Consider the following 22973-nt stretch of genomic DNA (forward strand, 5'->3'; position numbering starts at 1 on the left):
CCAGCCATCAGCTGCATACATTACAAACTAAATTCAATCTTTGTTCCATGTGCTTTTAATATACAGCTTGGTACAAAACACATATTAATGGCTGTAGGCATTTCACACTGACACAAATGCAACCGAATCACAAAGGAAGAAGGGAAGTTTTACCCCTGCTTGGTTCATACAATGTTGATGAGCCAGTCAAATGTAAGCAAGAAATCAATTCTGCTGGAATGACATGCACAGCCCTCCAGAAGCATCATATTTATTTTTAGGCATAGGACACAAGACTGCTTTTTAAAGAAGTCAGCAATAAATAAGTGTTGGAGGCTTGAATTGACAGAGGGAACCCTTTCAGAATGCCCACGAGGTGCAAATTAAGGAGTAGATTGAGTGCCCTCCATTTTCATTTCTCTACTCCAGTCTCCTAAGCCTCTTTCCTCAGTATGCTTTGTACTGGAAGTGTTGTAAATACACATTCTTATTTGTACTTCACCTAAACTCAGCTCAACTGAAGGTTCACTTCATTTCAACTCGTAGTCAAGGCTGAACTTGGTCCTAGAGAATCTCCAAAGTGTCCAGCTCCCCAAACCATTTCTTGAAGGTTTATTTAAGTACATATTGCTGACACCATTTTGGGAATATTTTGACAGTATTATTTGAGAACTGAGTATGATAATTAAAAGAAGGAAAAGCTACTCCAGTGGAAAATGGGAAGCTTTCTAGCATGTGGAAAGATCACTGAGCAACAAGTGCTTGCAAGGTAAGAAAACCACACAGTAACATTAAAGATAAAAGTGGAATATGTGACCTTCCCCATTAATCAAATCTGCTCCCTAAAAGGGAGACAAACTTCTTCATTGACTGAACAAGAAAGAAACATGTACCCTTCAGCAGCCATTCATATTTTGCTGAAGTTTCCGTAAGAATAGCTTTTTAATGAAAAAAGTTACCTGGATTTTTGTAGATGCTAAGCACATCCTTGAAATAATGAGGTAAGAATCTTTCTAATAAAAGCAGCACATCCTCCAACTCCTCCAGAATGCCCACAAGCAGAAAATTTTCATTAACGTTCAGCTTTGCTCTTTCAAGGGCCCATTCACCAGGCTCCCTGTATGAAATTGATGGGGGAAGAACAGATGGAGGAGGGAAAAAGAAAAGTTTAATTATGCATTTACTTCTCAAATTCAAGCCAAGAACAAAAGTGAATAAAAAAAATATTCAGTGCTATACTTAGAACAAAAAAAGACCCCCCACCAAACCTGAGTAGCTTACTGAGCTTTTCCATGCAACATCTAAAATTGGTTTGGCATGTAAAAACAGGATCATATTAAAAGGAGGCTAATTGCTGTGTGAAAGTACTCCATTCTGAAGACATCTTCTGCCGAGCTGTTTATCAGCTCAAACTTGTGAACTTTGGTATTTCAACTTAGAAGCAGCAAAAACTGTCTGATGGGAGGAATGGCTGCCCTGGGTGTTGGAAGGTGCTGAGGGGTGGTGGTATCCCTAAACCACATCAGCAGAACTGTTGGGACCAATGTCCACTGCCTGCTGTTACTTGGTGAATCCTACACAGAACACTACAATTTTCCACCTTGTCCTTCATTTTAACTTCTGCCAAAGTCTCCAGGATCTTCCCTTTCCCTGTCATTACCCTTGATTCCCCTGAAGTTTTGCTACAGGATTTGCTTTTTTTTTTTTTTTTTTTTTTTGCTGTGATTGATACTGGTTTTTAAGAACAGTTTAGGGTTCTTCTATCTTTTCTCCCAGTGGGAGAAGCTGGCAGAACTTCGTTACATCTTTACGCTTCTCTGTTTCCCAAAAGCATAATGTGGTTAGACAACCTTATGAATCCCAAATCCCATATACTAATTCATATAAGTTATGTTCTGGGAGCAGCAGTGTCCCGGTTTGAGACAAGTTCGGAGGAATGTCCAAAATGGATATCCTCTAATAGAAGGCAGGTTACAGCCATCCCTCCCCCACCAGGTTCGGGAAAAATTTTCCTTGAAGGAAAATTTAACAGACACAATGCACAGTGGGAAAAGAATAATGCTAAATAATAAAACCTCTTGCTGTGGAGAGAACCTGGTAAATTTCAGTCCTTTCTGTGTGTGTAGTCTTTCTTGCTCTCTTCTTCAGAGCTGGGTCGGCCTGGGCCCCCCTCCAGGCCTCAGTGGAAAGTTCTGAACAGTTCCAGAGGAGGAGAATAAGAAGAAGCCAAAGTCCCAGGGAGAAAAAAAGTTTAACTCTCCATCTGTCTCTGGAGAAAAGAGCGCCAAAAGCTGGCTGAAAAGCAGCAAAGGATGCTTCCTCCACTCTTGCTGCCGCAGAAGCACGCAGAGAGACAGAGTGACCTTGGAGCACAAACTGCTTCAAAAAGTTCGCCTGGCTTTTTTCTTTCTCTCACACCCAGATTTAAAAGACTCGGAGAGGCACAGGACTCATGCCTGGGCACAGAGCAGCGATAGGGGATACACATCATAAAGTCACTCCAAGACATTCCACCCCTTATCCCACATCGTCGGCTCTACACACACACATTAATACATACATATACATATACAGCTGCGTACAAACAGTGACAGTGACACTCAGCAAGCAGTGGTATACATGCATTCCACATTACAGGTAGTTTTCACCCTTCACATGGTACACAGCATGTTATTCCATCTCTCTGCATTACCCACCATGTGCAATCAGGTCCCTGAGCAAAGACAACCCCACGGATGGGTTTGTCTGTACTCAAGGCAGAATTAATCCAAACAGTCTTTCCTAACCGTCCTCTGACATGCACTACTGGGACCCTTATCTCCATCTACTGTATTCAGGGATTCAGATTGGGCTGGACCAGTTCTATTGGTGGAACCTCGGGTGTTAACTAACCAGGTGGCCTTTGCTAGATGCTGCTCCCAGTTTTTGAAAGTTCCCCCACCTAGTGCCTTCAAGGTGGTTTTCAACAATCCATTGCACCGTTCCACTTTGCCTGCAGCTGGTGCATGGTAAGGGATGTGGCACACCCACTCAATGCCATGTTCTCTAGCCCAGGTGTTAATAAGGCTGTTCTTAAAATGAGTCCCATTGTCAGATTCAATTCTCTCAGGGGTACCATGCCTCCAAAGGACTTGTTTTTCAAGGCCAAGGATGGTGTTCCGGGCAGTAGCGTGAGGCACAGGGTAGGTCTCCAGCCATCCTGTGGTGGCTTCTACCATTGTGAGCACATAGCGCTTGCCTTGGCGGGTTTGAGGCAGTGTGATGTAATCAATCTGCCAGGCCTCCCCATACTTGTATCTGGACCATCGCCCACCGTACCACAGGGGCTCCACCCGCTTGGCCTGCTTGATCGCAGCGCATGTCTCACAGTCATGGATCACCTGGGAGATACTGTCCATGGTTAGATCCACCCCTCGGTCTCGTGCCCACTTATAGGTGGCATCTCTGCCTTGATGGCCTGAGGCATCATGGGCCCATCGAGCTAGGAACAACTCTCCCTTGTGTTTCCAGTCCAAGTCTACCTTTGACACTTCTATCTTTGCAGCCTGATCTACCTGCTCGTTGTTTTGGTGTTCTTCATTAGCCCTACTCTTGGGGACATGGGCATCTACATGGCGGACTTTCATAGTTAGCTTTCTTACTTGGGTAGCGATGTCTTTCCACTCTTCAGCAGCCCAGACTGGTTTTCCCCTATGTTCCCAATTAGCCTTTTTCCACTTTTCCAGCCATCCCCACAGAGCATTGGCTACCATCCAGGAATCGGTGTAGAGGTAGAGCTTTGGCCACTTCTCTCTTTTAGCAATGTCCAGGGCCAGCTGAATGGCTTTGAGTTCAGCAAGTTGGTTCGATCCACGTTCTCCTTCAGTAGCTTCTGCAACCTATTGTGTGGGATTCCATATGGCTGCTTTCCATTTTCGTTTCACTCCTACATTGCAACAGGATCCGTCAGTGAAAAGAGCATAGTGTGTGTCTTCTGATGGCAGTTGGTTGTAGGGTGGAGCTTCTTCAGCACTCATCACTTGTTCTTGCTCTTCCTCATCACTAAGACCAAAGTTTTCACCTTTGGGCCAATTTGTGATTATTTCCAAAATTCCAGGGTGATTCAGTTTTCCGATACAGGCGCGCTGTGTGATGAGAGCAATCCATTTGCTCCATGTGGCACTGGTGGCGTGGTGGGTAGAGGGAACCTTTCCCTTGAACATCCACCCCAGCACTGGTAGTTGGGGTGCCAGGAGAAGTTGTGCCTCAGTGCCGATTACCTCTGAGGCAGCTTGGACTCCTTCATAGGCGGCCAAGATTTCCTTCTCTGTGGGAGTGTAGTTGGCTTCAGACCCTCTGTAGCTTCGGCTCCAGAACCCCAGTGGTCGACCTTGAGTCTCACCAGGCACCTTCTGCCAGAGGCTCCAGGACAGACCATGGCTCCCCGCTGCAGAGCAGAGCATGTTCTTCACTTCTGGTCCTGTCCTGACTGTGCCAAGGACTACTGCATGAGCAATTTCATGCTTGATCTGGGCAAAGGCTTGTTGCTGTTCAGGGCCCCAGTGGAAATCGTTCTTCTTTCGGGTAACCAGGTAGAGAGGGCTCACAATCTGGCTGTACTTGGGAATGTGCATTCTCCAGAAACCTATGGCACCTAGGAAAGCTTGTGTTTCCTTCTTGTTGGTTGGTGGGAGACATTGCAGTGATCTTATTGATGACCTTGGTGGGAATTGGATGCCATCCATCTTGCCACTTCACTCCCAGGAACTGAATCACTTGAGCAGGCTCCTTGACTTTGCTCTTCTTGATGGCAAAACCGGCTTCCAGGAGAATTTGGATGATTTTCTCTCCTTTCTCAAACACTTCTGCTGTGCTGTTCCCCCACACAATGATGTCATCAATGTACTGCAGATGTTCTGGAGCTCCACCCTTTTCCAGTGCAGTCTGGACCAGTCCATGGCAGATGGTGGGACTGTGCTTGCACCCCCCTGGGGCAATCGATTCCAGGTTTACTGCACACCCCTCCAGGTTAAGGCAAACTGAGGCCTGCACTCTGGTGCCAGAGGAATGGAGAAAAATGCATTAGCAATGTCAATAGTGGCATACCACTTCGCTGCTTTGGACTTCAGCTCGTACTGGAGCTCCAGCATGTCTGGCACTGCAGCACTCAGCGGTGGAGTTACTTCATTCAAAGCATGATAGTCCACAGTCAATCTCCATTCTCCTTCAGATTTGCGCACAGGCCAAATGGGACTACTGAAGTGTGAGTGGGTCTTGCTGACCACCCCTTGGCTCTCCAGCTCACTGATCATCTTGTGGATGGGAATCACAGCATCTCAAGTTGTCCAGTACTGTTGGCAATGCACTGTCAAGGTGGCAACTGGTACTCTTTGTTCTTCCCCCTTCAGAAGGCCTACTGCAGGCGGGTTCTCTGATAGTCCAGGCAAGGCGTTCAATTGCTTAATGCCCTCTGCCTCCACAGCAGCTATCCCAAAAGCTCACCTGAGTCCCTTTGGGTCTCTGAAACACCCAGTTCGGAGGAAGTCTATGCCCAAAATGCACGGGGCCTCTGGACCAGTCACAATGAGATGTTTCTTCCACTCTTTTCCGGTCAGGCTCACCTCAGCTTCCACCAGGGTCAAATCTTGTGATCCACCTGTCACGCCAGCAATAGAAACAGATTCTGCCCCCTCATGTTGCGATGGGATTATTGTGCACTGTGCACCAGTATCAACCAAGGCATCATATTTTTGTGGTTCTGATGTGCCAGGCCAACGAATCCACACAGTCCAAAAAACACGGTTTTCCCTGGTCTCTACCTGGCTAGAGGCAGGGCCCCTCTAGTCCTGGTTATCCTTCCTTCCCTGGCCATACATTTTAGAAGTTCCTTCAAGGGGATAAGACATGTCATCTTCTCTTCCGTCATATATGGCAGTTGGGCTATGGGCAACTGGAGCTACTTCCTTTCTGGTGGAACTTTCTTTCTGAGTCTTGCACTCCTTCAATTCATGCACTCGTGCTGCCAGAGCAGAAGTGGGTTTTCTATCCCACCTCCTCATGTTTTCCCCACTATCACACAGGAAGAACCACGCTCACCTCAAGGGATGAACCTTCTCTCTCTAGCTGGACGACATCTGTGTCTGGTAACAGAATCTCTGGTCTGTACCACCGAAATTTGGAGAAGGCCCTCGCTGATCTCCTTCTTGAGTTCCTGGTGATTCTTCTCTATCTTATCTTCCACTTTCTGCAGACGTGTTTCTACAGCTGCAATTCTTGCATGTGTTGGGCCATGCACGGCATCTGCATATGCTCAGAGCTTTGTCACCATATGCTGCATGGTCTCATTCTCACTGTCATCCAGTTTCATTATTGCTAAAGCAGAAGCGTATTCTTGTGGCCCAACTTGTATGAGCTTTCACCACATCACTGGATTAACTCTGACCCAGTCTGGACTCCTCAATCCGGGGTCATCTGTGTAGACAATCTCTACCACCGCTAGGTCTCTCAAGTGTTGGATCCTTTGTCCTATGGTCTTCCACTGCGTTTGCTGCATATAGAAATCATCTGTGCACAGGTATCTATCCCTTACGCCACTCAAGACCCGTGTCCAGAGACTGATAGACTCAGCCCTCCTTATTATTGCTTGGTCAATAGCTGGATCACGTGACAGGGATCCCAAATGCCTCACTTCAGCACTGTCCAGCATTATATCATCTCCTGCTGTGTCCCAAATACGGACCATCCAACTTATTATGGAATCATCAGACCATCGGGTGTAGTCCTTTGTTAGGCTACAAAGGTCCTTTATGGACATGGACTCAGTAATAGTTTCTGTGCCTGAGTCAGTTGGTGGCTTTGAGGTTCCTTCCCCTGCATCATCATCATCTTTCACTGGGTGATCAGTTTTGGTTGTGTGCTCTTTCCTCGTGACAGGAGCCACTGTCAATGGCTTAGAGTCTCCATCTGGTTTGCGGTTGCTGTCTGGTTTGGCTGCAGCCTGAGTGACTGGGGTGTCTGCAGGCTTTGCTGATTTATCTTCCTGCCCCTCTACCTTTACCTGCTGTTCTACAGTACGTAGCAGTGTGCGATAGGCATATGTCAAGGCCCAACATATTGCAATGAGCTTTTTCTCATTAGAATTGTCATTGCATTTCTCTTTCAGGTATTTCCCCACCTCAGCTGGGTTCTGAATTTGCTCAGGGTGGAAATTCCAAGCTATTGGGTCAGAGAATTTCTTCAGAGTTTGGCCCGTATCCTCCCATTCCCCACACCACTCAGGATTTTCTATGCCTGAGTTAGGTGTCTCATCAGTCACCCTGGAAATCTCAGCCCTGATTCTAGACAAACTGCAAACCATATAGAGGAAGCCTACCAGATAAAATACCAGGAAAGTGGTCTCTTTAACATTCAGAGGAAACTGAACATTCTCAAAAGATAATGTATTAAATTTAAAGGGGAAGGAGATGAAAGGCTGGGAAACCCCATCTCCTCCTCTAACAAACTGGGTGCAATTACTAATAAACCTCCAAAACAGGCTACTGAAACTAGGACTGGGATTAGGACGGAGAAACCACAAATCATACACATTTTGAACAGCTGCCTGTACCTCTGTTAACTTCTTATAAATCATTATCACTGAGCACAGCAAAATAGAAATCTGGATTCATGACCCTGCTTGGCAAAAGTTACGTACCAGGGACAAAATCTGAGCAATCTGTGGATAGGCAAAAAGGCCTAGGGACCAGAAAGACATTAGTACCTCAAACCAGAGAGACAGTATGAACTCAACCAACATGGTGACTACTTTACCCCAATACAAAGTAATTAAAACCAAACCAAAATGTAATTACTACAAGTTTTTTCATTTTCCTCCAAGCCACGCGCTTGGCGCCAATAATTATTTGTCCCAGTTTGAGACAAGTTAGGAGGAACGTCCAAAATGGATGTCCTCTGATAGAAGGCAGGTTACCTGGTGGGGAGGGCCCCCACCAAGTTCGGGAAAAATTTTCCTTGGAGGAAAGTGAAAGGGAAGAAAACTATTTATTTAACGGACACAATGCACAATGGGAAAAGAATAATGCTAAATAATAAAACCTCTTGCTGTGGAGAGAACCTGGTAAATTTCAGTCCTTTCTTTGAGTGTAGTCTCTCTCGCTCTCTTCTTTGGAGCTGGGTCGGCCTGGGCTCCCTCTAGGCCTCAGTGGAAAGTTCTGAACAGTTCCAGAAGAAAAGAAGAAGCCAAAGTCCCAGGGAGAAAAAAAGTTTAACTCTCCATCTGTCTCTGGAGAAACAGAGCCGAAAGCTGGCTAAAAAGCAGCAAAGGATGCTTCCTCTGCTCTTGCTGCTGCAGAAGCATGCAGAGAGATAGAGCACAAACTTGGAGTACAAACTGCTTCGAGAAATTCACCTGGCTTTTTTTTTCTTTCTTTCGCACCCATTTTTAAAGACTCAGAAAGGCACAGGATTCATGTCTGGGCACACAGTGGCAATAGGGGATGCACAGCATAAAGTCATCCCAAGGCAAGGAGTCATCATTCATACTGAGATGAGGTACAATGCCAGTGTCCCAAGCTAAAGGAAATCAGTTGCCCACACTGCCTGGGAGCGGCTGAAAATCACACCTCTTCCCTGACTTCATTAGGTTATTGTGGAGCCTACGAAATAGTGAATTTAACATTTGTCTGAAGTTCTTTCCACTACGTGGAAAAGCTTACTACTTTCTACTCCTAGAGCAGACTTGTAGCAGGTTTTTCATGCTCTACCATGTTCTGTGCACTGATCCGCTTTCTGGAAGAGCAAGTGTCCTAACAAACACTATGAGCCTCCTGTTTGTAGCTCCTTGTGGGATTAAGATGTAGGTGAAGGAAGTGCAAGGACAAGACAGGAGACAGATCTTCAACAAGGTATAAAACAGTACTTCAATATGCTGCTTGGGAACCTCAGAGAGATATGTTGTGAAAGTATTCAGGCATGTGACTGTTAATGGAATTACTCACGCACACAAGTTCAATGTGCAATCACAAGCATTTGCAAAGAAAGCCAAAATATGTTAATAAAAAATGTGTAATGTAAATGAAGTCATAAACCTGTATTGTTTCTTATATATAACTTCACTTAAGCCAAAAAAGAAGGCAGGATTTTACAACAAAGATATTTAGAAATGAAGACAAAAGAAGTAACACATTTTCACTTGTTTTTACTGCTACCAGAAGTATGGCTTTTGAAAGAAGTTCTGGAAAATGTGCAGTTGTTTCATTATGGAGAAGCCTGAATAATACAGAAACAGAATACTCTGAAGTTGAACAAGCCTAACAAAGAACATTTGTTACCAATAGTAGAAAAGTATTTAAAACCAAAAAAGTATTTAAAATTATTCATATATTATTGCATAAAAATGTACTATGGTATCAGTAATACAGCAAAATGAGAATGGCATACACAGAATGTGTAATTTAAAAATGAGGTAGCTCAATTATAGCAGTAGAAGGCTGCACTTTACATAGTTTTAAGCATGATTGCGGTTTCTTACATGGACACAGAAACCTGTACTCCTCATATGTAGACCTGATACAAGCATCTGAGCAAATCAAAAATGTATTACAAAGTTACAGCGCAGATAAAATGAGTAACCCAGAAAAAAATTTCCCATAAATACATTTGGATTTGATGAATTATTCATGTTATGAATCAAGAGAATAGTGCTACATTTGCAGTGCCCTCCTTACTTCAAAATAAATACATGCAGTTACCACATACAGTGCTACATTCCTTGTACTTACATTTCTCTCTTGTACTTCAAATAATGTCATCTCTTTATTACCAGTTTCTGACAAAATGTTGGCAATAGCTGTTGTTGAACAAATTGAAATACCTTGCATATATTTACCTGCATCTTGGATGTTGTCCACAGAAATATGGTATGATGTAAAATAACCTGGGATTGGAACATTCAGGGTAGTTTTCAAGGATACATACATTAATGTCCTGTGGGGGAGGAAAGAAAATAAATTACTGTATTTTCCTTTCTCTATTAGACACTGTTTTTTTATCTCATACTTTCTATAGTCATCTCAGGGTCAAAGAACTGTGCTGAGGCTATAACAAAAATCTTAGAAGTCATTTATTGGTCCATCTATCTACTTCTAAGTATCAGCAGGGGAAACAAAAAGTTATTTTATCCTAGAATGCAGAAAGCACTTTTCTCTTCCTTGCTGCAAACCCCACAATTATTATACTGAGATTACTGTATGATTCAAAGTGGGACACATTAATCAACTTTCATACTGAGTAATATTTAAAATATGCAGGAGATTATTTTCAGGCTCTTCTTTGTTCTAAATACACCCTGGAAGAAACCTGAAGTAGCCAGAATAAATGATATTCAAGCAACAATTATTACCTGTTCTCTCTCTTTTTTTTTTTTTTTTTTTTTTTTTTTTTTTTTTTTAAATTCTGCTTCATTCAATGACTGGAATGAAGATATGCAAGCTGTAATTCACACATCTCACTCAATAGTAGAACATACATCACTTTTGGTTACAATTCTGTAAATTCAGATTTTCAGAACTGAACCTACTGTGCAAAGCCCCACTGAGAAAAGGGGTTATAATAAAGTATCATTTTCATGAAATACCATTCATCTAATTAGAAGCTATTTATCATTTTTCAAAGAGTAGGCATAGCTACTAAACCCTGAGGAACTGCATTCCATTTATAGCTTTACTTCAGCACAATAAGAAACACGTGGATTGAATTCCATTAGCCTTATCTAATCTAATAGAGCCTTACTCTGCAAGCAGACACACCCACTCCAGAGACATACAGGGCAAAAAATGTGTAAGACAACAAAAGCAAGAAAGGAAGGATCTCCTCACCTCTGCAGAATCAATCTTCACTGTTATTCAGATGTGTGCTTTCACAATGCAATAGGCGTGATACACATCAATATCAAACCAACAACTAAACAAATCCGTATTTTATCAAGTAAATAAAACGGGATAGAGAACATTCCACAAGACAGATGTGCTTGGTAGCACGGAAGACACGGACAGCATCCCCTGCTCTCCAGGGTCAGGGCAGGGCACAGGCCTCCAGCATCTGCATCTGAGGCCTCATCAAAGAAAAGCTCTTCCCAGAACTTCAGTTCTCTCACCTAACTACATTAGAGCCCCATTTGGGCGTGTAAGCCTCTTAAAGTACATTTCTGGTTCCTACTCTGTCTCACACTTACGTGAATCCAATTTTATAAGCACATCAGAAGACCCTGGGCTAGGAAGTAAATCACATGGTGAGGAACCATTAAAGAAAGCAATGTAAGAACTGCCAACAGGGATACAAACAATCAACTTCCCCTCCTCCCCACAGCCTATTCAGGGCTTGCCTTAAACACACACCAGAAGATTTATGGTCAAGACCTGAATTTTGACATTAAAGGCTCTGAGCTGAAGCTAACCAGTCCCCCATTCTCAATGCTATGATTACTAAGAAATCTTAGTGTGGATGTACAGATTGCACAGGCAATGTGCCTCTCCGATCATCCCAATTGAGTTTTTTTAATATGAATTACAAATTGCACTTCTTTAAAGGCTTATTGTGCTTTTACTATAGACACCACCAGAGATGCTTTCAGGAATATATATTTTTGCCTTTCATAAGAACCTAAAGACCTGCAATGAATTAATAAATTGCTTGGATTTTAAAAAATATGAAATATTGTCCTGACAATACTTTAAATTATGTCCAAGATGGCTTGCACTTGATTGACGAACTAGATGGAAGGTAGAGAGAACACCTACATAAGATTCAAAAATCTGTAGCAACACCCCACTAAGTATATTATCTCTTTTCTCATTCCCATACAAAGGCGAATGGACATTAGCTCCCAACAAAGAAACTCATCATTTCTTCGCAAGAATAATGTATATGGTGGGTCAGAAAATATTCCCCAAGAGGAGTATCAATACAAAAGTGTAACCGGGACCTTCTTGTAATTGTGAAAACAGTATTTGATTGACATGGCCAGAGAAACATCTGTACAATAAAAGCAATGTAAATTCACATGGAAAATCGTGCAGCTTTAGCAAGTGAACAGCTGATACTAACTCAAAAAGAGATTTTTAGTGTCCTTTTTAGAGTAAACTGGTGTAGGATCACTGAAACAATCAGGGGGACTCTAATCTAATCTTCCCTGCTCCTTGTTGATGACTCAAGGTTTAATACAAAGGCCAGGTGAGCTTTCCTACAAACTTACAATCTTTTGCCACACAAGGACATGCATTTCACCTTCCTGACATCCGAAGCACCAGGCTTTCTTTGCAGTAGAAGCACTGCCCCTTCCCAGGCTTTGTTTGCCACCACTGCTGTGATCTGTATTCCAGCTGCTGGAGTGTCCTCATGCATTTGCAGCACATGATCACTCCATGAGATGTGAAATCAGTTTTCAACCAAAAAAAAAGGGTGAAAAAAAGATCAGATGGAGGTATGCTAGTCATTCAAAACTTAAACACCCCTACAGGAAGATACCTTTTGGTGCTAGTGGCACTCAGGAATTTCTGGGGTTTTCCTGGAGCATGGAAAACCAAGGTGAAACAACGCTACTCTAGGCACTGTTATTCTGCTATCCTAAGCAACATTAATTGAACCACATTTTCCAGTAAGAACATGCTTTCTCAGCAGAACACAGATCTTTCAGGGCAGAAATGTTTGTGTGTGAGACAAAAATTTGCAAGGTGACAGATGACAGCCTTGCTCATTTAAATCACTGGAGGAGCTTTCCAAAAGAATTATTTTAACACAGTCAGGAAAGATACAGAATGAAACATAGAGGAGTACTTTGATCATAACCTTTCACAAGAAAGAAAGAGGTATTTTACTTTATTCCTCAGCTCCTGGCTACAATTCATATCACTCACATCCCACTGGGCTTGTGTCTTCAACAGGGCAGTGGGAGGCCTAGGAATCACCCCTGGGGCTCCAAGTAACAACAGAAACTGTCTTTCTTTTAAACAGTACTATGTTGTTGTACTCATGTAACAATTTTGTCTGAAAAGTTAAGCCAGTAATTTCTGCTGCGTTCTTCTGTAAAATCGTCTTTGAAATAAAAATCACAACATGCCTTAATCCTTTAATCTGTCGATGAGTCAGACTACTGATCCATCAGAAATATATCAAAGGTGCATTATTAATATGTTTTTCTGAGATTAATAATAAACTATTTTATTTGCCATAGTGAGCTCATACATGCTATAAGAAGAAGTCAGCACCCAACTAAAAATATTTCATAGAATCACTGAATCATCAGATTTTGAAGAGACCTTCAAGATATCTAGTTCAACTGTTAACCCAGTACCACCACAATCACCCCTAAATTATATCCCCAAGTGCCATTTGGGGCACATATTCAGATGCCTCTTTAACACTTCGAGGGATGGTTACTCCATCATCTCCCTGGGCAACTTATTCTAATGTCTAACACCTCTTTCAGTGAAATTTTTTTTTTTACTATCTAACCTGAACCTCCCTGATGCAACTTAAGGACATTTCCTCTCATGAAACCTCCTTTCAGGTAGTTGTAGAGAGTGAAGGGCTAAAAAGTTCCTTTGGGACTTCTAATGCCATCACAAAAAGAGAAAACTTTAAGGTGTTCTTTTTTAGAACAATAAGCAATTTACTGAAGTTAACATCTTTAACTTATGACAAATACTGTACCATATACAAAAAGATGTGCCATAAGATTTGAGAATTAGATTTTTTTTCCTCCTAATACAAAATCCTAACAGTACTGACAGAAATAGCAACTTTTTTTTTTGTCCAGTAGAAGGAACACCCATATTTAAAAAAAAAAAAAAACAAAAAAAACCTTAGGCTTCAAGGTATTCCCTATTTTTTTATTATCAGTGTCTCAGCCAAAAATTACAGAAACACCAAATTCTGTCATGGATGCATTACAATTCTTAGTAGCCCTGACAATTTAAAATAAGGAATCATAACTCAAATACATACATGCCTTGCAAATAATTTCCATTCCATTCCATCTGTTCATCTATAGAAAACTACAAAAATATCCTTTCTCTCACAACCAAAACAAAAAATACACACCCTCTTTCTATGCCCTGCCCCTGTGGGATACCTCAACTTGTGTGAAACCAGGAGACCTTGCTCACAGCACAGGAACAGTGCATGCTCCTTCAGACTGGAGGGTGAAGATGTGGAGGTGTGTCAGCAGCAACCTAAATAAATATCTTTCAAGTTTTCATAAAAGGAAATGGAATAAAATTATGTGGAAAACCAGCGACTGAGCCCAGTGTACGGTGACTTCTCCTGCTTACAACGCTGTTCTTCATACACCACTACAGTCAGCAGTGCAGTCTTGTCCTCACTGTTGCCAGCCAAGGAAAATTCTTCCAACTCTCCTGAGAGCCACCGAGAATCCTCTCACAGCTTGTAAAGTGTTCTCTCACATACCTGGTGTTTGTAAAGAGGTCAAACTGACCATTACATCCTGAGGACAATGTTGCATCATATGAACTAAACACAGCCACGCTAAAAAAACCCCAACATAATTCCCCATCTTTTCTGGCTCCAGCTAGGGAACTCTGGGTGACCATAGAGTGATGGGGAAGAAAATGTAAACATGACGGCTCAGGAAAGGGCCTGTGAGTACAAATATGAAATGAAAGAAGGAAAAGCAAAACTTCCTCCTTCAGAAGGCGGCAGAAAGACACTGAAAAGTCAAGGTATAGGTGGCATGAAGGTTTCCAAGTATAAATGTAAAATGACTTGCTAAGTCTTACTTAGGAGCACAAATTATTTACACATTTAATGAAACATAAGATACAATGCAACACACTTTTATTCCTAATTAGAGAGAGTTTTACTTCACCAGTTGATATTTAATGTTTCTATTCAATCTCAATCAAGTATTTGGATAACTAGAGCCACACAGCAGCAAGATGACTTCTTTCTTTCAAATTCTGGAGGCATCTGGTATCTGTTTGTGCACCTATGCCAACATCACTGGCAGCAGATTGCTGTGGGGTGGGCAGGTGCTGGGCATTGCTTCCCAAATCAGCACTACCAACATAGACAAAGCCAAATGTTTCTCATCCTGTGCTGTTGTGGTGCTGAGCCTCTCCAAGGTGGGCTGCCAGGTGGGGTGGACTGTGCCAAACTGTGTGGGATGATTGTCCTCTGGAGATGACAGCAAGTTGGACAAGTTTATTGGGACACCAGTGGCAGCTGCCAAGTGACCAGTGGGCATCCTGGAGAGAAGCTCCACAAGATGGCAGAGCAGATCCAGCTAACCCTAGAATGCAGGGCTTCTGTCCCCACATGCCCCCCTGCACCAGCTGTGATTGCCCCTTCACTTCTGTGAGGCTCTGCCAGCTCAAAAAGCAACAGAAAACCTTTTCTGTTCCTCCTCCACTGCCTTCTGGTCTTCTACCAGAAGAGCAAACAACATGGGGCTTGTGCACATAAATACCACAACGCCACCACAGCACTCCAGCTGCACAGGGTGACACAGGCCACAGCGGATGACTTCAGTCACTACTTTAATGTCCTTCACAGCCTCCTGTGGGCATCCACCCTCTCTTGCCTGGGGTCCTCCACTGGCTGCAGGTGGACACCTGTCTCACCATGGTCTGCACCACAGGCTGCAGGGGAATCTCAGCTCTGGTGCCTGGAGCACCTCCCCCCTCTCTTTGTCCATCGACCTTGGTGTCTGCAGAGCTGCTCCTCTCACATATTGTCACTCTTCTCCAGCTGCAATTGCTCCTGGGCAGTAACTTCTTTCCCTTCTTAAACAGATTACCCCAGAGGTGCTACCACCATCACTGGAGGGCTCAGGCTTGGCCAGCAGCAGGTCCATCATGAAGCCAGCTGGCATTGGCTGCACGGGACATGGGGGAAGCTTCTGGCAGCTTCTCACAGAAGCCCCTCTGGCTCCCCAGTACCCCACCACTGCTACCAAAAGCTTGCCATGCAAACTCAATGCATTTTTGTAGAGGATAATTCTGGGGGTTCTTTGAATTGACTTTCCAATTTCTTCTGGCAAAATACATGTTTTTACTTCCCCCCCACCCCCCCAAGTAAAGAGGCTGCCAAGTTTAAGTCTCACTTTTTGGTTTTTTTTTCAATGGACTCTTTAGCCTGGGCTAATTTGCCTGACTTTTCAGCCAACAATGTATTAAACTTTTCTTTCTGGCATCTTAGCAAGTGAAGCAGCAGCTAACAAAACAGCATCTTCTGCTAACCATCTACATTTTCATTAAGTGCAGACATAAGTTATTCATTTATATACAAATTTTTGCTGGCATTGACATAGCAAAAGTGATGAACTATGCCCACAATGCCACTATTCAGATGTGACAAACATTAAATACATTTGTACATCATTATTTTCTAACTTAAGATGATGTACAACATCAAGAAAATACATAGGTGGATATATTTCTCTCTTTTCTGTTATCAGAAATCATGTTAGTAATTTGTCAAGATAAGTTTTACCAGTAAGAATGGAACCACTTCACAGTTGTAAGCAGACACCTTATCATATCTTTCTCTTCCATTGCTTTTGTATTTTTCACCTCAAACCATCTTAGCATGGGAAATACATCAAAAAAAGTAGAAAAAAAATATGCCAAAAAAAGGCCGAGTGGCTGCCAGCTGGAAGCAGTGTGCAAGCATTAAATAACCATCCTGTTACAGAGGGCACAGATCCAGGGAAGACCAAAAATGAAGACTGTTATACTGTAATCAAGAACGAATCCCACTGGCAACTAACAGCAAGGAGACAGTACATCTGCTAATTCTGTTTACCAACACTTCTTCACAGAAGAACCTGGAAAATTTGTCTGCTTGGAAGATGAGCTTTAATGAAATCAATTAGGGATGGCGTATGTTCAATTCTGCAAATGCTGAGCAGGAAATACCCACCACCTCAAGGACTTTTCAGCCCTCCCTAATGGAGGGCACGAGGACTCCAGAAAATTGATGCCTACAAAAAAGCAGCAAGTCATAGAATGGTTTGGGCTGGAAGGGACTTTAGGATCACCTAGTTCCAATCCCCCTGGCAAGGCAGGGACACCTTTCACTAGATCACGTGCATCAAAGCCCCATTCAGCCTGGTCTCCCCAACACTTCCAGGGATGGGGAATCCACAACTTCTGTGGCAACCTGTTACAATAACCCTCACAGTAAAGAATTTCTTCCTAATCTCTAAACCCACCATCTTTCAGTTTAAAGCCATTGCCCCTTGTCCTGTCACTACATGCTGTTTTTAAAAAGTCCCTCTCAAGGTTTCTTGTAGGCCCCCTTCAGGTACTGGAAGGCTGCTCTAAGGTTTTCCCTTCCCTTCCCTTCCCTTCCCTTCCCTTCCCTTCCCTTCCCTTCCCTTCCCTTCCCTTCCCTTCCCTTCCCTTCCCTTCCCTTCCCTTCCCTTCCCTTCCCTTCCCTTCCCTTCCCTTCCCTTCCCTTCCCTTCCCTTCCCTTCCCTTCCCTTCCCTTCCCTTCCCTTCCCTTCCCTTCCCCGAACAACCCCAACACTCTCAGCCTGTTTTCATAGGAGAGGTACTCCAGCCCTCTGATCATCTTCATGAACATCCTCTGGACTTGCTTCAACAGGTCCATGTCCTTCTTATGTTGAGGGCCCCAGAGCTGGACTCAGCAGAGTTGTAAAAGAAGAAGTCATAGAAGGTGGAGTCTCACTTCCCTTGACCTGCTGGCCATGCTGCTTTTGTTGCAGCCCGGGACACATTTTGCATTCTGGGCTGTAGGCGCACATTTCTGGCCCATGTCCAGCCTCTGATCTACCAGCACCACTAAATCCTTCTCCCCAGGGCTGCTCTCCATCTGTTCATCCTCAACCTGTACTGATACAGAGGGATTGCCCCGACTCAGGTGTAAGACCTTGCACTTGGCCTTGTTGAACTTCATGAAGTTCACAAGGGCCCACTTCTCAAGCTCGTCCAGGCACCTCTGGATGGCATCACTTCCCTCCAGCATGTCAACCACACCACAGAGCTTGGTGTCATCAGCAAACTTGCTGAGGGCATGCTTGATCCCACTGTCACCCACAGAGATGTTAAACAGTGCCAGTCCCACTACTGACCCCAAGGAATGCCACTTGCCACTGGTCTCCACTTGGGCATTGAGCCACTGACTGCAACTCTTTGAGTGCGACTGTCCAGACAATTCCTTAACCACCAACTAATCCATCCATCAAATCCACGTCTCTCTATTTTAGAGACAAGAATGTTGTGTGGGACAGTGTCAAATGCTTTGTACAAATCAACATACACAGACAGTAATTTATGCTCAAAAAAGATAGTTCTAGAGTACAGATAAAGTTAATTTCTGACAGGTGACAGCCTCAGCCTGGAGCTGACTGTGAGGCTGAAGTCAGTGGGCTGAAAGAAGACAGAGATGCTGCTGGTGGGTGATGGTGCTCCTGACAGGGTGGTCTCACCATTCCTGGCAATGCAGTGCAGCCTTGGCTGCCCCTGTCCCGGCAACAAAGGCAGAAGACTCAGGTTGTTGAGAAGTATTTTAGACCAACTTTTGCTAAAGGAGAAGCAAGTTTATCTATACCAGGTTTCCATTTATCCAATCTGTTAAAAAAAAAGTTCATATCCACTCTAATTCATAGCAATGCTTTACTGCTCCTACTGTCAGGAAACCTTTACTAGTACGTGATACAAAACCACCTTAATGTAATTCAGAAAACTGCTTTGTCTTGATCTCAATGAACACAAGGAATTGCTGTAGGACATCAGCTTTATAGCACATTTTTTATTCACCTGAAGATTTCTATTTCCCTACAGCAATTCCTTTTTAAGACCATCTTCTGGACTCTCTTCTCAGAAGTCCTAAAACAGAACAACTTTTACCTTAGGCTTTTTCACTAAAACCAGAAAAGACCCTGCCTGTGCCTTACTAAGTTCTCATCTGAACAAGGTAGTGCCTGGGAATTAGGGAATCATTTCATGTCTCTGGCTCCTGGAACCCAACATCTTTTGTTTACCTTGAAATGCTGGATCCAAAATACTTGTGCTAAAACATTTTTAAAAAAACAAATTGGAGGAGATGCAGAGGAAATCATCAAGTAGTGCTGTGGATCATCACCTCTCAATACATCACACTTTTAACATTAAAAGCATCAATGTTCAGCCAAGTATGTTGCAATACTAAGACTCTGTGACCTGTATTAACAGCAAGTCCTGCTCACAACTGAGCAGTAATATCCGTTACCAGATTGCTCAGAATGAAAAATCATATGAGAAAAACCATGGGACATCACAGAAACATAGAATGGTATGGATTGGAAGGGAAATTAAAGAGCATCTAGTTCCAACCATCCTGCCATGAGCAGGGACACCTTCCACTCAACAGGTTGTTTGCATACAGAAAAGGGCTCTCTAGAAAAAGCGTAAGTCAGAGAAAAATAGTCTCGAACTGAAGTGACAAGCAAAGACACTTTTGAAAAAATGGATAAAATAAACAGAAGATTGCCAGAACCTAGGTAGTATTTGACAACATTGTAATGTACAATCAGCAAGGGGAAGAAAGAAAATCAGCAGAAAAAGCTTCTTTATCTTGCAACATGATCTTTGATCCAGTCACTAAAGATGTGATAAACACAGTCCTTTGATCTCAGGGAAAAAAAAAGGGGGGAAAAAAAGAGAGGATAGCATGATTAAGGGTAGGAAACTAAAGACAGGAATAAAATAGCTGGTTTTCTGAAATAAGACATTGAGTAAGGGCGCACAGCATCTGTGCTGAGACAATACTCGAGAATAACAAAGAAGGGTTAACAGCAACTTTTTCAGGGAATATTAATGACAGCAGATAAGAAATCTGACCTCAAGGAGATACAGAAGGACTCTATAATGCTGGAAGACATTCAGGGCTGGTAAAACCATAGATTCTTACAACAGGATACTCTGGATGACAAGGATGTAACTGGTTTTGAAAAGAAAAACCCAAATCACCAAAAGAATAACAACAATAATAATAATAATAAAATAAAAATTATATATTTATAGAAGAGAGATCTGTCAAAGGCTACTAAAAACAGATATGGCAGCAATATCTGTTGGTAAGCTGAAGGACATCAGAACCTGGGAGACACTCAAGGGGAAGCACCTTTTAGCCTGCCCTCAGTTTGTACTGGCTTCCCCAGATGGGCTGGATGGTGCTCATGTCTCAAGAAGGGCCTAACGCAGAAAATTCACACCTCCACATATGACACAGTATCATTTGCACAGATAACAAGGAATTTAAATGTTTCAAAATGTCGCATTTCCTACAATACAGGAAAGCCTATTTTAATAATGAGACATTTCTGTAGTTCACATATTTCTCCCATTTTCTTTCCCAGGTCAAACGTTCCCATTCCTTTAAAGCCTGACTGGATACACAGAAATTATACTCGGCAGATTTTAGCCCTAACCTCAAAAATGCTTATATTAACAGAAACACTTTTAAGTTCTATGAATGCCTCAAAATCTTGAAGCTAGCATTACACATTGTTTTTAGCAGAGGTCCACAAAAATAGTTTAAACAATATAAAAGTTTAAAAGAGGCTTATTAGAACAAATATCAGAGGTCTGTATACTAAATATATCACTGGAGAAAAGAAATCCATGAGCCAAAAGGAAATTAGTTTTATTAACAATGAGCATTAGATATTATTGCTTTCATATACTCCGAAAGGACAGAGGCAAAACAAACATAAGAGATCATTCCATTTGCCTTTTTTTTTTAATAGGATTTCATGTGATAAGAATTGGGGAGGAAAATGCTTGCTTTCTACAATATAAATCTTCAAAATAGAAGAGTGAAGAGATGGAGAAGGAAAGACATGGACAAGGAAAGATATGCCCCATGAATCAAAAAAAATTATTGCAAGCATCAGGAAAGAAATAATTTTTTAAAATTACTAAGCTTTTCCTAATCTACAGATGTAGCAAAATTTTCACTTAAGAAAATAAACACTTGCTAGCTAATGCATGTTTTATTTCAACATACTGCTCAGTTACAGCTTAGGCTATGTGCTGTGACAAATTCCAGTGATACAATTCCCTTTCGCTGAAGTTAAAGGGAGAGAGGCTGTATCCAACAGCTCCTGATATGTCCCTGAAATAATCCAGTCACATCAGGTACACTGTCTAGCAAAAAAGGAAAATAAACCTGCTGCTGATCTCTGAATTAAAAAAGAGAATATATATGATTCACCATACAGTACACATCTTAAATTTGTTTGGTACTGACTTTTAAGAGGAAAGTTCCTCATGGCACCAATATCTAATATTTTATGTCCCCTTGACCTACCCCATTTGTGGTGGCACTTTAACACAAACCTGTTGAATGGCAAGAAAACAGCTAGAAGTTTGACTTGTGGGCTAATTTTGCTTTCTTATCAGTCTTCTGTGTTGACTGACTTGGAATCTCTCCCTTAATCTCTCAGGGTTGAAATGCAAAAGGAGCTGCAGAGCAGAGAAGAAAATCATACTGCTGCTGCATGTGGCTTCCCTGCTGCTGCAACTGGAGATGGTTTCTGCTCTGCTGCCCCCATCTAATTTCCCTAGTTAAAATCTTCCCTGCTGAACAGTTCTAATGTTTTTCTGGAAAATTACTAACACTTTGCATTATTCATAGCACTGTCGTTCTGAATAGCAGACACAAAATGGAACATATTGATTCCACTTTTCAGTTTGACAAGACTATCACTGTACTGACAACACCAAGTATTAAAAACCTCCTAAAATTACAAGGTTCAGAGGCATAAATAATGTTCTTATTTGCATTTTTTCCTTTTTTTTTCACTTTTTAAATCTTCAGTCATCTGCTGAAGTTCTTTTCTACAACTACGAAAAACAAAACCATACTCCCTACACAGAAACCCAGAATCTCTCAATGCCTTCATCTCAGGTGCTATGGCTTCAAAAAGCTCAGCAAGCAAAAAGATCAAGTATAAAATCATGAAGGTTAATAAATCTGCTATGAAGAGAAAAAAAGTGTAAAATAGGTTTTTTTCCCTCTCCTTTCTGTTAATCAAAAACATAATCTCTTTGAATTACATTCTGAAGAAATTTTTTACATTTTTTTCCTTCAGTCATTGATGAACACTTTAGTTTTCTTTTTTCCTTTCAAAAAGAACAGAAAATTAATTTTGAAGAAAATAATAATCTCATTTAACAATCCATCTTCACCATGGAAAGTTTCCTATTTGCCACCAGTTAGTGGATTTTTCCCCAAGAAAAAGGAAATTACTCTTGACAAGCTCAGTTATGAATAGTGGCTGGCTTTGCTTGGATCAGAGTTCATAGGAAAAAGCTGTGTTCAAGGTAACCTGACTAGACTGTGTTTCAGTAATTTACTGAGCAGTAGCCAGTTTTGCTGAAACAATGGCAGTCTGTTTTCCAGAGTCTGGAACAACAATTAATCAGCTTAACACCCATTGTTGGGGTTTTTGGATGGTTTGGTTATGATTTTATGTAAAGCAACTATATTTACAAGGGATAGAGGAGCTTTGAAAAGTCTAGCAAACAAGAAAAAAAAAGAAAGTAACGCTTAGAATAATAGTAAAAAAAAAATGAACACTGCTTTTACTTCAAAGGAGAATTTCACTACCTTGTTACACAGGGAATGTATTTTCTCAGTGGACGCAGCAGGTCTGCTGCTTATCCTGAAAGATGGAGTTGCCTTTTAATTCAAGACATGCACCCACCATCCCTGTGATAACTCACAACCATGTAGTATCATCAGCAAACTGGTGAGGGACATGTATTTATGAAAAAGGTAATTCGACTTCAAATAGCCATCTTAAGGCAAAAACCAAAAGCACATTTGAAACAGTTGATGCCTGTTTCTTGGGGCTTTTTTTCCACATTTATTTCTTTAAATAATGTGGAATTAAAAGGAAGACAATAAAAAATTATTTCCTGGCAGCAGTACTCTTCCTTACTTGACTGTTAAGGAAAAAATCGTGAAATGCCCTGAACCCCAGCTCAGTG

General features: G+C 42.1%; 1 protein-coding gene across 2 annotated transcripts in view; it reads right to left on the minus strand.

Moving 5' to 3' along the window:
- Positions 1-22973, minus strand: part of UST (uronyl 2-sulfotransferase) — a 166529-nt gene that overhangs the window by 37076 nt on the left and 106480 nt on the right. For both annotated transcript variants that reach the window (XM_069010404.1, XM_069010405.1), the window contains exons 6-7: positions 9845-9942; positions 939-1096 (exon numbers count right to left, since the gene is read on the minus strand). In XM_069010404.1, coding sequence (XP_068866505.1) covers positions 939-1096; positions 9845-9942 — 256 coding nt within the window. The remainder of the gene's footprint in view (positions 1-938; positions 1097-9844; positions 9943-22973) is intronic.

This window comes from Aphelocoma coerulescens, chromosome 3 (genome assembly GCF_041296385.1).
Source record: "Aphelocoma coerulescens isolate FSJ_1873_10779 chromosome 3, UR_Acoe_1.0, whole genome shotgun sequence".
Lineage (NCBI taxonomy): Eukaryota > Metazoa > Chordata > Aves > Passeriformes > Corvidae > Aphelocoma > Aphelocoma coerulescens.